Source organism: Lepidochelys kempii, chromosome 18, assembly GCF_965140285.1.
Source record: "Lepidochelys kempii isolate rLepKem1 chromosome 18, rLepKem1.hap1, whole genome shotgun sequence".
Taxonomy (NCBI): domain Eukaryota; kingdom Metazoa; phylum Chordata; order Testudines; family Cheloniidae; genus Lepidochelys; species Lepidochelys kempii.
The window spans coordinates 19651113-19664176 of NC_136397.1; the positions used below are offsets into that span (position 1 = coordinate 19651113).

Genomic DNA, 13064 nt, shown 5'->3' on the forward strand with positions numbered 1-13064 from the left:
TTTACCCAGAATCTCAGCTGCATGAATAGCATGTCTCAGATCACAAGGTGGATAGCATAGCGCGTAGGATCTAATCACCATTTTTAAAAAAAAAAAAAAAATCCTGCACGTTGATCATTTGCGGGATGTTCCCAGGAAACAGGGGCTGTCACTCACCCCTCCAGACGCGCAACCCACTTCTTGCCAATTCCATCTCATCCTCGTTCAGGCCCCCCTCCCAGCCAGGCCCCCTTCCCCCTACTACTAGGGCCGTCAAGCCCTCGCTCAGCCCAACCCCAGAGCCCAGTGCTTAGGCCCCCCCGGTACCAGGGGCTGTAACCCCAGCGCCCCCCCCCCCACCCCCGGCCCCAGACCAACCACCCTGCAATCCCACCTCCCAGTACCAGCCCCCCCAGCCCTACGACTTCTGCGACCCCTGCACTAAGCACCAGCCTCCGAGAGCAACCCCACGGGGGCCCCCTCGCCAGCGCCCGACGCTTCTGGAGGCGGGGGCCCCTCCGGCCCCGCCCCGGAAGCGGAAACAGGTGGCTTGGCCTCATCCTCCGCCATATTGGATGCTGTGGTGGAGGGTGGGGGGGGGAAGGCGGAAGGAGAGACCTGTCCCCGGCTGCAGCGGCTCTGGCACCCGTGAGTAGCCGATTTCCCCCTCCCTCGGGACCGAGGCGGGAGCGAGCCGGGCCCAGGGCAGTAGCTGGATGCGGCCTGGGCCCCGTAAGGCGGCCGCGGGGCCGGGGATGGTGAGGTGTCCCCCGGGGCGGGGATTCTCGCACAGGGCGCCGGGAGAGCCGGGAGGCGGCGCGTCGGGAGCGGCGCCGGGGGGCTGGGCGGGGGGAGCGGCCCTCGGGGTGTGACGGGCGAGGGCGGGAGGGCTGCTCTGTGGAGGGGGGGCGGGTGAGGCGCTCCGTGCCCCAGGCGGGGGAGTCTCGGGAGCTTTCCGGGTCGGACCCGTGCGGCCCCCTGGAGCCGGGTCGGTGATTCTTCTCCCGCTGCCCACAGGGGCCGGTCCCAGTCCGGGGCCTCCTTCTCCTTGACCTCCGCTTCAGAGGAGCGTTCACGTTGTTTACTTGTGATCTTCACGGAGTCCCCTCTGTCCTGCGTTGCCTCCTTTAGTCAGGGTCAAGATTTAACTAACCTTGAGCACCCGTGGACGTTCGTTTCTTTAACGACAGTGGGGCGGGGGGTAGAGGTGTCCTAGAGCTGCTGCTGGGAATGTATTTGTGAAGGGCCAGGTGCATGAGGTAGGAGGGTAGGAACCGAATCTGTTGTAAAAGGAAAGCTTGCGCTTGGTGGAAACCAGAAGTAAGCTGCAATGCTTTAAAGAACTTGGGACCAACGGGGCTGCCTTGTGCCTTTGGCTGGCCACTGGTCCTTCTAATAGAACATCTTTGGCTATTGCACATGAAGGTACGCTCTTCTACTAGCACAGGGAACTGCATCCTTCTTTTCAGTTCTTCTTATTTGCTTGTTTTGTCTTTAAAGTCAGAAAAATTCCCCAATGTTCAGAGAGTTCTCTGCCTAGTTACACTGTGCATGCTATTGGAGTTTCATTCATCTCTTCCTTCATTACAAATTAAAATAAAATGATCAAGGAAGAGACCCTGCTTTTTCAGAATTCAGGGGTGAACAGTGCTTGCCTAGTAAACTAGACAACGTAACTTCTTCTAGCTCATGTGTTTGTAAGATAGATATATTTTTCAGGCGGAACAGCAGTTTTATAGAGCCATATTTCATGTGCGTAGCACTCTGTTTAAAACTCCGAACTCTATTAAGTTCATTAGGTTAATTTCAGTCTACTCCCTGGCTACTGATTTATTTACAGTGCTGGATTTTGATAACATCTCACTGTAAGTAACAGAGGAAATTTAATGCTCTGTTATCATGGTGTGTTATCAAAATTAACCCTTATTTCCAATTCTCAGATATGATTTAGGTCTGTAATTGTGATTTAGGTCTGTAAATTGTGAACCCTTTTCAAAGCAAATTTCATAAGACACACTCTTCTTGAGATACTTACTCCTGGGGGAATTCTGCGCCACTGAAATATGCAGAATTTATGTCCCCTGCAGATTTCTTTGCTTCCTAGCAGAAAAATGACTTTCTGGCGGTGAAGCAAAGGGAAGTCACAAGAGTAGTCATCCAGCCCTCCCCAGCAGTATATTTCAGGTGCTCAGGGCAGCTGGCAGAGACGTAAATCACTGTGGGGTAGGGGGCAGGACTGGGGAAGACCTGGCTCATGATTCCTACCCTGCGCCAGTCTTGGCTGGGCTGGGGAGGACGGGACTTCCTCTTCCCCTGCATGGCATCTGGGGCCCAGTAAGACCATCCCCCAGCTGCAGGAAGCTCTGCAAACTCCCCTGCCCCCCACTTTCTGCACCCATCCCTCCTCAGCTGCAGAAGTAGGGATCCCTGAACAGAGAGCTTCTTCCCCATCCGCCCAATCCCCATGCATCCAGATGCCCTCATACCCAGACCCTCCCGCTGAGCCTCACCCACTCTACACTCAGAACCCCCCTGATGAGCCCCACTCTCTGCATCTGGACCATCCCAACGAGCCACCCGGATCCCCACCCTACTGAGCCCCCAACAGCTGCACCTGAATCTGCACTCCCCCAGCATCTGGATCACCCACACCCAGACTCACCCACTGAGCTCTGTTCCCCCACGCCTCCTCCCCACTCCCTGCTGAGCCCCAAGCACCTTCACCTGGACCCCCCTGCCAAGTCCCATTACCATTGCACCCAGAACACCTCAACAGTCCCCTGCGCATCCAGATCTCCCTTGCACCTGGATCCCTGCTGAACCGCCTGCACCCAGATTGCCCCACACAGAACCCTCTCAACCCACACCTGGATCCCCCCCACTAAGCTTCTCCACACTTGGCTCTTGCCATGCTGAACCTGCCTGCCCGCACCTGGTGCACCTGGCATGGAGGGGCAGGGCCCTGGGGTGTTTCTGGGGCAGGCCCAGTCCTTGTGCTACGTCAGGGTTGGGTGCAGCCTCCCCGCTGAGTCCGTGTTCCCGGGGTGGGGGGAGTTGCGCATTGATCTCCCACCTCTGTGCTGTCAGTGGCCTGTGCTCCCCAGTGCCATGTTGGAGCCTCCACATATATTTGACAAATAAAATTTGCGGAATTTAAAAAAATTATGTGCAGAATTTTTAGGTGCACAAAGCCCTCAGGAATAGATACTGTAGTTTTAACCACTAATGTTCGGTAAGTTTTGTAATATTGCCACTTGTATGTTTAACTATTTAACATTCATATAAGGAAATTATGTTACATATTTCAAACCTATGCTATTTAAAATGCATTGAGAGAGGTTTATAACAACATAAATCAGGAAAATATACTTATTTGGTTTTAAAACTATGAATGTGCTAAAAAACTTCAGTGACACTATAGACATTCAGATCTATCCCTGGAATAATAAAAACATTTTTATTAGATGTTCATCCAAGCACTTTTGTTTTTGTAAATTGAATAATCATCACCACTTAATCAGATGTGAAATTCTTTACTACCCATATTGCAGAACAGAATGCAAAAGAAGGCCCCAATCCTGCAAGAACTAGGTGTCTTTAACTTCATGCATAATTTCAACGGAACTACTGGGCCATGTCTACACTTACAAGCTTACCGTGGCAAAGCTGTACCAATACAGCTGTGCTTCTGTAAGAGCACTCATGTAGCTGTGTTATGCCAACAGGAGAGAGCTCTCCTGTTAAAACCAGCTCAAGGAATGGCAATAGCTATGTCAGCGTGAGAGCGTCTCCCACCAACATAGCGCTGTGCACACGTGTGCTTATGCTGACAAAACTTATGTTGCTCGGGGGGTGTTTTTTCACACACCTGAGCAATAAAAGTTTGCTGACATAAGTGTTAGTGTTGACATGGCCCTAATGTGTGTAACTGTGTGCAGGATTGGGATGTTAGATCCTATTGCAGATCTGATTTTCCAAGTCCCATTGATGATTGAGTAAAAGCATATAGTGAGAACATTAAAGATACTTGAATATTGGTATCATTGACAGAAAAGAAACATTTCTTCCATGATGAAACATTTCCGTCTTTGTAGCCATTCTGGTTCTGCTTTAGATTCACTAGGTTTGAAAAAGTTTCAAAACTAATAATAAGGTAGTGGTAATAGAGGAAGTTCTTACGAATAAAAGCATGTTGGATTTTTGAGTTTCTATAATGGTATTTCCTCTCCCCACGCTGTGGAGTTAACTGAGGTGAAAAATGTATTTCGTCTCTTTGGCCCTGAATATCAAAAGGACACTTTTGTATAGTCAAATATTAGGAGTCTTCCTTTGGTATACCTAGGATTGAGGTGGGGCTGAAGTTCTGGATTCTCACTCTCAATCTCTTACCTCTGATCTTGTGATAGGGACTCCTTCCCATTACTGATTATTGTTCCCATGTAAAAGAGGGATAATACATAGCTTTCAGATTTTTACCATGCACCCAGGGAGAAATTTAGAGTTATAACATTTCATAAATCTCCAGATTGTCATTAGGACTGAGAGCTTCCTTCCATCTATTTGTCACTATAATGTAGCATTTAATACAATTTAATCTTCTGTGGTTTACTAATACTTCACCCATCTGTATTGCTTTAAGATCTTCAGATGAAAAACACTCTCTAAATGTTAATTACTATAGAGCTGAAATTGCTCCCATTATCACATAGAGCAACATAGTCCTGACCACAGATGGGAATCCAGGAAGTAGTGTGAGGTATTACCTTTGGTGATGTGGCACATCTGCTGCCACTGCTCAGATTCCATATGATTTTGTTTGTGTCTTAAAGCAAACTGCAGAGCTTGTATGTTTTTAACTGGAGGAGTGGAGGAGAATCCTAAATCAAAAGTATTGCATTTATTAATGTTTTTCACCTGAGTTCTGGGCCCTGTCTCTTACCATGTGAGAGGGAGTAAGGCAATATAAGCTCTTACAGGTAATCATTTTTCCACTGTTGCTGAGATGTTAATTTTGGCAAAGATATGACTGACAACATCAAATGCTTCAAACAGTGCAGGAAAATGTTTAGGTGCTTATGATGCCAGCTCTTGGATGGAGCCCAAAGAACAGAAGCCAGAATTGAATTTATCTAAATATGTAGTCACTTACTAATTCTGGGAGGAGAGGGGTCTTAAATAGGTTTCTTAAATTTTGGTTTTGCAGTTTACTTTTAAAGGCTAAAGGTGGGGGGGAGGGTAGTATCAGAGTACATCATCTCCAGATTATTGTTTCCAGATTGTTACTCTGATTTCTGGCATATCAAGGTGAGACTATCACTTAGATCTCTTGCGTCACTTACTGTTTGTAATTTTTCCTAAAAATGTCTTGGATCCTCTCCCTCCCTTTGTAAAATATATTTAACCCTTTCCTTTCTTGACACTTCCCCTGAAATAGAATGAATGAATGTCCTGTCTTTAAAAATGTTTCACAGAAGATACCTTTTTGTTTCAAACAAGATATCAAATCAGCAAGATGTGAAATCACACACCTGAATGCTGATGCATGTAAAGTATCTTAAAATTTCACTATATTAAGTTCTCATTTTTAATGTGTTTTCTATATAAATGTCTTGTTTTCACAGCAACAATGTCCGAAGGGGACAGTATTGGAGAATCTGTTCATGGCAAACCTTCAGTGGTCTTTAGATTTTTCACAAGACTTGGACAGGTTGGTTTTATGTGAGAGATCATGTTGGGAACTAGTGTCACTGGATTTATACAGGTTTTTTTTTTTTTTTAAACTCATGGCCTTCAGTTTCAGTAAAAGGAATAATTAAGTTACTGAGTACTTCAAAAAGCATTTTCCTTAAAATGAGTTTGCTTTTTAGAAATTGATGGTCTCATAACCATGATGACAAATACATAATTTAATTAATGTCTCTATCACTATTTGAATGTTTAACAGTATGTATGAATATTTATTACTGCTTTAATGCCCTCAACATGCTAGTTGCTCTCAAATGAAGAGACAGTCCCAGAAAGCTTCGTGTAACCATAATTAATTCAAGCATTACTGTTTGCTATTAAAAGCTAAAACTTACGTTTTTACTAAACCATGAGTACTTATGTAGATTAGACAACATAGTACACAAATTTTTAAAAGTGACGTGATTTTTGGATGCACATAGTTTTGGATGAACACCTTAAAGAAGCCTGTTTTTTGTTTTTTTTTTATTGCAGATGTTCAGCACTTTCTGAACATTTGCTCCCTTTACGATGTTCAAAGTTATACAGGCACAATTGCTAATGATTTTTAGAACACACGCTTTCCAATAGCCATACAAAAATCTTTTTTGTCCTCTGGGTAGCGCGGGCTCAAAATCTGATTTTGTAACAAAAGATTTAAACACAAAATTAATGGAAACTTATTTATGAAAGTGAAAAAAAATCAGTTTCTCTAGTTACAACTTTAAACTGACAGCCAGCATACTAGTGCATAAGAAGTGGAAATTGAGTGACTAGAAATGAAAGTGAAACTGGAATTTGTTAGCAAAGTGTGACCTGAGTAGAATGTAAGCAAGTAACCAGTCTAAATAATGCTAAGTAAACCTGAGTTCTAAAAATGTTTTTAATCTTTTAAACTGATGTGTAACCAAAAAATGTCCCTTAAAACTTGTGATCTCTCTGATAGTCATTTAAATTACTCTATAATAAACCAAGTTTGTGTGTAAAACATTTTACATTTCATTCTAGATCTACCAATCCTGGCTAGACAAATCTACTCCATATACAGCAGTACGATGGGTTGTAACTCTGGGTCTGAGTTTTATCTACATGATTAGAGTTTATCTACTACAGGTAGGAAAACTAAATTTATTGCATTTGTCACGTTTAGAATAACACTGTAACTGTAAAAGGAATACTCTTTTATTAGATTGAACAATCCATTTCACTAAAACACTTGCTAAGAAATATTGGATCATATGGGTCAAAGTAAGAATATTTTAAGTTTACATGCATAGACATGGAATGAAATAATAACTTCAAGATGGAAAAAAGTTTGGTAGAATAAACAGATTCCTAAACCAGCTACTTTCAGTGTCATGAAGGAGTAATAGTCAAGTACATATGCCTGTCTTTTTTTGGCTACTCATTTTTTTCCCAGGAAAAATAATCACAAGCTTTGGTATCCTTGTGTGAAGTGAAAGTGCCTTGTTTTTTCCTCCAATTAATAGCAATAGTAATTTGAGCTGCTACATCATATTAATAAACTTTAGGCTGAAACGCAATCTTAAAAGGGATGGTTAAGGCTGGTTGTTTTGTTTTGTAGCAGGAGAAGATGGGAAGCGCCACTGTCACGTTCTAATGAAATTGCATAATAAACCTCTTAAAACTCTGTTGTTCATGTTTTAGCTTCCTATTTCAACCTTTGCATCTCATTCAGGTTCCAGCATTCCTCTCCTAGCACCGAACCTATGAAGAATTTCTGCATTACTGCTATTTTACCATCACTGGCAAGCAGCAGACTCCATCTCCACTAACCTGTTTTCTCTATTTCATGCCAATCCAAAATTCAGTTAAGCCCTTTAGAACCAGTATGCCCAAAGCTGCCCTAAGCAACAGTGCAATTATTTTTTCGTTGCTCAGTGATATTCAAAGAGTAACATACTTTTGATAACTTCAGCAATGTCCCATTTGAGTGCGTGGCCTTCTAAAGATTAAAACCTCTAAGCCTGAAAATAATACCAAAAGTAATTGCAGGAGGCTCTGAAATTGATTAACAGCATCATAACTGTTGGAGCACTTGAATTTTTATGTGAACTTTCTTTGGGTACTTTCCTTCCTGAAAGAACTGTCAGATGATCCAATCTTGGTTTTCATATGTAAAATTTGGCTGCTATTAGCTATATAGCCCATATGCGTTAGTATTCCTCTCCTAGGGCCCAGTCTGGGAAATATTTGAAATGGAATGTCCTAAACTCTTACTGAGTTTTGTAGGAATTGGAGGCACTAATTATCTCATAGGAGATGATCTGCACCAGTGCCCTCAACTCACATAGAGGTCAACAGGAGCTGATAGTGCCCAGCACTCTGCAAAGTTATATACAATGTAAACTGAGAATCATTCAAAGGCTAATATATGCAGGTGCCTATCTAAAGAATACAATACAATTTATTCTGGTATTGCTGCCTTTGGAAAAGTTGGAGGAGAATGAACCAAGAGTTGTGGCAATGTTATCTGTATGTTAAGAGCTTTATATTTTTTTTTTCCCTCAAAGGAGGACAGGTTATTCAGCCGTGACTTCTTCAGTTGAAAGAGATACACTCTGATATCCATGCATTGTGATGTAATCCTTCAATGTCTTTAACAGTGTTGTATGCAATGTAGTTGTAGCCATGTCAGTTCCAGGATATTAGAGAGACAAGGTGGGTGAGGCACTATCTTTATCGGACCAATTTCTGTTGGTGAGAAAGACAAGCTTTGGCACCACATGCAATTCTTCAGATCTGTGTGGCTTGAAAGCTTGTCTCTCACCAACAGAAGTTGATTTGATATTACCTCACCCACCTTGCCTCTCTAATGTGTTGTCATTACAAACTGACAACTATATCTAGAAATAACTATGTCCTGTCAGAGACTTGTTAGACTGTTGTTCCCAGTGTAGTTTATTTGCTGTGAGTAGCTGTTTTACTAACACACTTTGGATGAACTCTAAAATAGAAGTCTAGGACAATTATATTTGATCTTATAACAACATTTCAGGGACTTTATTTTACTTTTCTTATCAAATTGCCCTCTCCGGTTTAAGCTGCTGGAGCAGATCCCTGCTATACTGTAACTTCCTTACATCCTTATTTTAATGATGTATTACTCAATATTCCTCTCCTTAGACAAAATGCATTATGCTTGCATCTTATCAAAAATTAGATTTTACTTAAAGGGACACAGTTGGCTTAAAAAATAATTATTTTTAAAGTGGCAGATATCCTTTTCGGTTACTAAACACCATAGATCCTTAAACATGCAAGGACTACAAAAATCTTATTATTGCGGTTGTGTACTTTTTGTGCTTCTCTGAGCTTGAACAAAGAAACAATGTGGTGTTTTGCTTACTAGCTCCTAGCGAATGCTGTTGTGTTTTGAATCTTTCTCGTTGCTGGGGAAAGTCTCACTACTCCCTACATCCTAAGCATCTTTTTTCAATTAAATAACATAATTAAATCTTAACTGTTGTTACTCTTCTATAAAACACTTAATTTACAAAATCTAAACTAAATTTCAAGCCTAACTAAACTTTCCTATTTTTCCTGCTTTGCTTACATGCCCTTTAATTCATTTAGTCATTTTTTTGTAGCTGTAAGTGAAAGTAGCTAGAAACATTCCATAATAAAGTTTTAGCTTACTCTGTTATAGTAAGAAATACTGGACAAAAAGGGAAGTTGAGTTATAGGAACCAACCAATTGCCAAATTGGATCAGATCAGCATGGGTGGTTTTTTACCTATTCACACAAATCCTAAATATTTGGGTTTCATGCAAGTGGAGTGTCTTTCACCCATTGTATGTCAACTGTTTTAAAACTGAGTCCAGAAATCTTGTTACTTGCAAATAAAAAAGTAATTGGGGAAGAAACCAAAAACAGGTTAAACAATTTGTGCTGGTCTTGATAAACAAGTATTTGAAGCTGTTTACTGTGAAGTTTTCAGTCTTTTTTTGTTTGTTGTTCTTTCCTAGGGTTGGTACATTGTGACATATGCCTTGGGAATCTACCACCTAAATCTCTTCATAGCTTTCTTGTCGCCAAAGGTAGATCCCTCTCTAATGGAAGACTCAGGTATAGTGGACATTACTATAATTTTGAACATAAACTGTTTTCCAAATCACTTAACCAGTTTCATCTATCTTCACGTGAACAAACGTCCTCAGAGAATATAGAAAATTCTCAATAGTGAGAACAGAGTTTGAGTTTAAAAGTTATGCTGTAATAATTATTTAAAAATTAACAATGCAGGAAGGGTCTCTAATCATGGCCTTCCTACTACTATACCCCTTTCAAGGAGTCTGATTTGTCTGGCATACCTCTTCTCCCAAGTTTCACCTCAATTAAAAACTGCTTGCTTACAAAATCAGACATAAAAATATAAAGTGACACAACACACTAGTACTGAAAAATTGCTTCATTTCTCATTTTTACCATATAATTATAAATCAATTGGAATATAAATACTGTACTTACATTTCAGTGTATAGTACAGTGGTGAGCAACCTGTGGCCCATCTGGGTAATCTGCTAGTGGGCTGCCAGACAGTTTGTTTACATTTGCACAGCTACCCGCAGTTCCCAGTGGCCACGGTTCGCTGTTCCTGGCCAATGGGAGCTGCAGGAAACAGCGGCCAGCACATCACTGCGCATATATTATTTTTATATATATATATATAAAAATATGGCATCACTCTCAAAACAAACATTATTTGATCAAGCATAGCAATTCGCCCTTCTGTGATCAATTTTATCCAAATAGGAAACTTGAACTCTTGCAAGGAACTATTCTGTTCTGGAGATAGACTTTGTATATAATAGTGACAGTAGGAAAGAACAGAATCGTTACTAGACTCAATTAAGGGATGATTTACCTTAAAAGATTGATTTGCTTTTTTTATCCAGATGATGGTCCTTCATTACCCACAAAACAAAATGAGGAATTTCGACCCTTCATTAGAAGGCTGCCAGAGTTTAAATTCTGGTGAGCAGATACATGTGCCCATTCTCTTAAAAATAAAAAGCATTTACATGAATGTGTCAAATCGCTTCCACTGTGTGGAAGGGATTAATTATGTAATTTATTTTTAAGGCATTCTGCTACTAAAGGCATCCTTGTTGCAATGGTATGTACATTCTTTGAGGCTTTCAACGTTCCGGTATTCTGGCCAATCCTTGTGATGTACTTCATTATGCTATTCTGTATCACTATGAAGAGACAAATCAAGGTAATGTGCTAAGATTGGATTGAATCTTTCTGAGGATAAAATATCACTGCTTAAGAGTGTCTTTCCATGTTGCCAGCCAAATGAGCACTGTGGATGTTTATCTGTATATATAGCATGGCCAATATTTTTAAACTTAAGTACCTAACCTTAGGCATTCTTCAGCACAAACTGTAATCGGAAATATAAATGCTCAATACTCCTGAAAATCAAATCAGCTTAGACACCTAGATATCAAATTGTTAGCCCCCTTACGTTCATTCTTCAAAGGATTCAGATTTATCAGAATAATATCTTCTGAAGTAGTAAATTCGGTGTTTATAATGGATAATATGCACCATTCATCCATGCCATTTCTGCAGTATAATGTCCAAAGCTGACAGTTGGGATCTCAAATTGGTGATGGGTGTTGTGAAAAACTTGGCATTTTAAAAAAGACAAACACAGCAAAGTAATTCAGGTTGGCTTTGATATGTTTTCTATAGCTTGTTGGCTTGTAAATGGAAATTAAAAATAAAGATTTTGAAACTGTCACATTCTAAATTTTTGGGGTAGAATGATTCATGGTTCATGATTGTAAAGTGAAGACTAAGGGATTTATGTTAATACATTTATACTGCTTAATCCTTCCTTGATTAACCATCATGACTATACTATACTGTGTATCTTTTTTTGTGAAGTTCAAAGTACAAACTCTCAAACAACCCCATTTAAAGTGTTCAGCATAGTATATACTAATAAATAATACAGGAAAATAGTGCTATTTAAATCCTTTGTGTAACTTGTAACTGAAAATGGCATCTTATGTTGTTGAAATTAAACGTTGTACATCTTATCAGTTGTAAATTAGCGATTATGCTGAAGAGCTTTGTGTGTTGTGGCTTAAACTGCATATTATTTTGTTTTGATAGAAATATTAGATCTGTCAAACAGTTCTGTTTAGCAACTAAAGTGATGTCTTTTTGTTTACAGCATATGGTAAAGTACAGGTATATACCCTTCACACACGGCAAGAGGAAATACAAAGGGAAGGAAGACATGGGAAAGACCTTCGCTAGCTAGGAGCTGAATTGAGCCTGTTGACTGACTCTACATATAACTACAAGAACGGTTTTGAGCCATTGTAACAATGCCTTTTTTTCTTCATATAAAGTAATTAAGAGGGTGGTGACAAAGCAGTTGAATTTTCATTTTTAAGAGGATGTTTCTATTTTTTGTCTGAAATATCAGTTTCTTGAAGAAACTGGCATTCTAACCAAATTGCATTGGGTTAATTTATCTTTGATAACAAGTTGGAGAATTTTTGGTATCCCATTGATTTGGGATCGTGTTGCTTTCAAGGTCCACTGCAATCATTGTGGCATTGGGGAGGCTAATGGCTACAATTAGGTTTTTTTACATAGTGTTCCTGCCCAGTATGACCCTGAAGTGCTGTGCACATATGTGGAGGAAAATAGTAAGGTGGCACACGTGATGCTGTTGTCTGCTTCATAATTGTGTGCTAAGTTCATACACAGGTCTGATAGGCCTTAATATATGCAGAATTTCAGCCGACAAGGTACATGCATAGTAGCACTGGAGTGTAACCAAGTTAGTAAAGAGTAGACAGGGTTTTTTAAAAAAAGATCCTAAATTCTGGTTTTTGCAGAGGGGAAATAAAGATTAATATAGCTCATAAGGAAACTCATTTGTGTTAGGTTCTAATGCCAGTTTCGCCATTGCATCTCATGGCAGATGCTGAAATTGGGCTCATTCATAATGACTCAAAACTTTGTTCTTAAACTATCATGATTTCTTTTGAGGGCCTGGAATTTATAAATATATATATTTTAATTATTAGTTGGAGAATATTTTGACTTGTTTCTTTGATACTTAAGGTTTTTTTGATTAACTTAAGTTTGCTTCATGCAGCCCCTTGAGAACACACCCAAACTGGCCATAGCAGACAAACGTTGTGGATTTTAACAGCTTTTCATTTTCTATGAAAAATATAGAAATAAATGACCTGCATGTAAACTTTTTGATGTGATACAGCTACAAACAATTTTATTAAGTGACTTTTTAATTCCAAACTTTATTAAAAGACAGTTGTCCCCCTTTCTTGTTTTAGTCATCTTTATA

General features: G+C 40.4%; 2 protein-coding genes across 3 annotated transcripts in view; one reads left to right on the forward strand and one right to left on the reverse strand.

Moving 5' to 3' along the window:
* The window catches only part of MORN1 (MORN repeat containing 1), a 195202-nt gene extending 194977 nt beyond the window's left edge, over window positions 1–225 (reverse strand). The window contains 1 exon segment of the mRNA XM_078849320.1: window positions 6–225. Coding sequence (XP_078705446.1) covers window positions 6–81 — 76 coding nt within the window. The 5' untranslated portion in view covers window positions 82–225.
* A 315-nt stretch (window positions 226–540) lies between these two features.
* On the forward strand, window positions 541–13043 carry RER1 (retention in endoplasmic reticulum sorting receptor 1). 2 transcript variants are annotated; one of them, XM_073316850.1, is made up of 7 exons: window positions 541–627; window positions 5601–5686; window positions 6712–6816; window positions 9694–9793; window positions 10624–10702; window positions 10811–10946; window positions 11916–13043. In XM_073316850.1, exons 1-7 carry the CDS (start codon window positions 555–557, stop codon window positions 12003–12005), a joined length of 669 nt encoding a protein of 222 aa, XP_073172951.1. In that variant the 5' UTR covers window positions 541–554; the 3' UTR covers window positions 12006–13043. The 2 variants fall into 2 exon arrangements, with proteins under 2 accessions (XP_073172951.1, XP_073172952.1); XM_073316851.2 differs by lacking the exon at window positions 541–627 and adding an exon at window positions 651–737.
* Window positions 13044–13064: the final 21 nt, after the last annotated feature.

Coding starts and splice junctions, on each gene's coding strand:
- RER1 (XM_073316850.1), top strand. CDS start 555: ATGCTGTGGTGGAGGGTGGGGGGGGGAAGGCGGAAGGAGAGACCTGTC. Junction 628..5,600: donor CTGCAGCGGCTCTGGCACCC/GTGAGTAGCCGA, acceptor TTGTTTTCACAG/CAACAATGTCCGAAGGGGAC. Junction 10,947..11,915: donor CTATGAAGAGACAAATCAAG/GTAATGTGCTAA, acceptor TTTTGTTTACAG/CATATGGTAAAGTACAGGTA.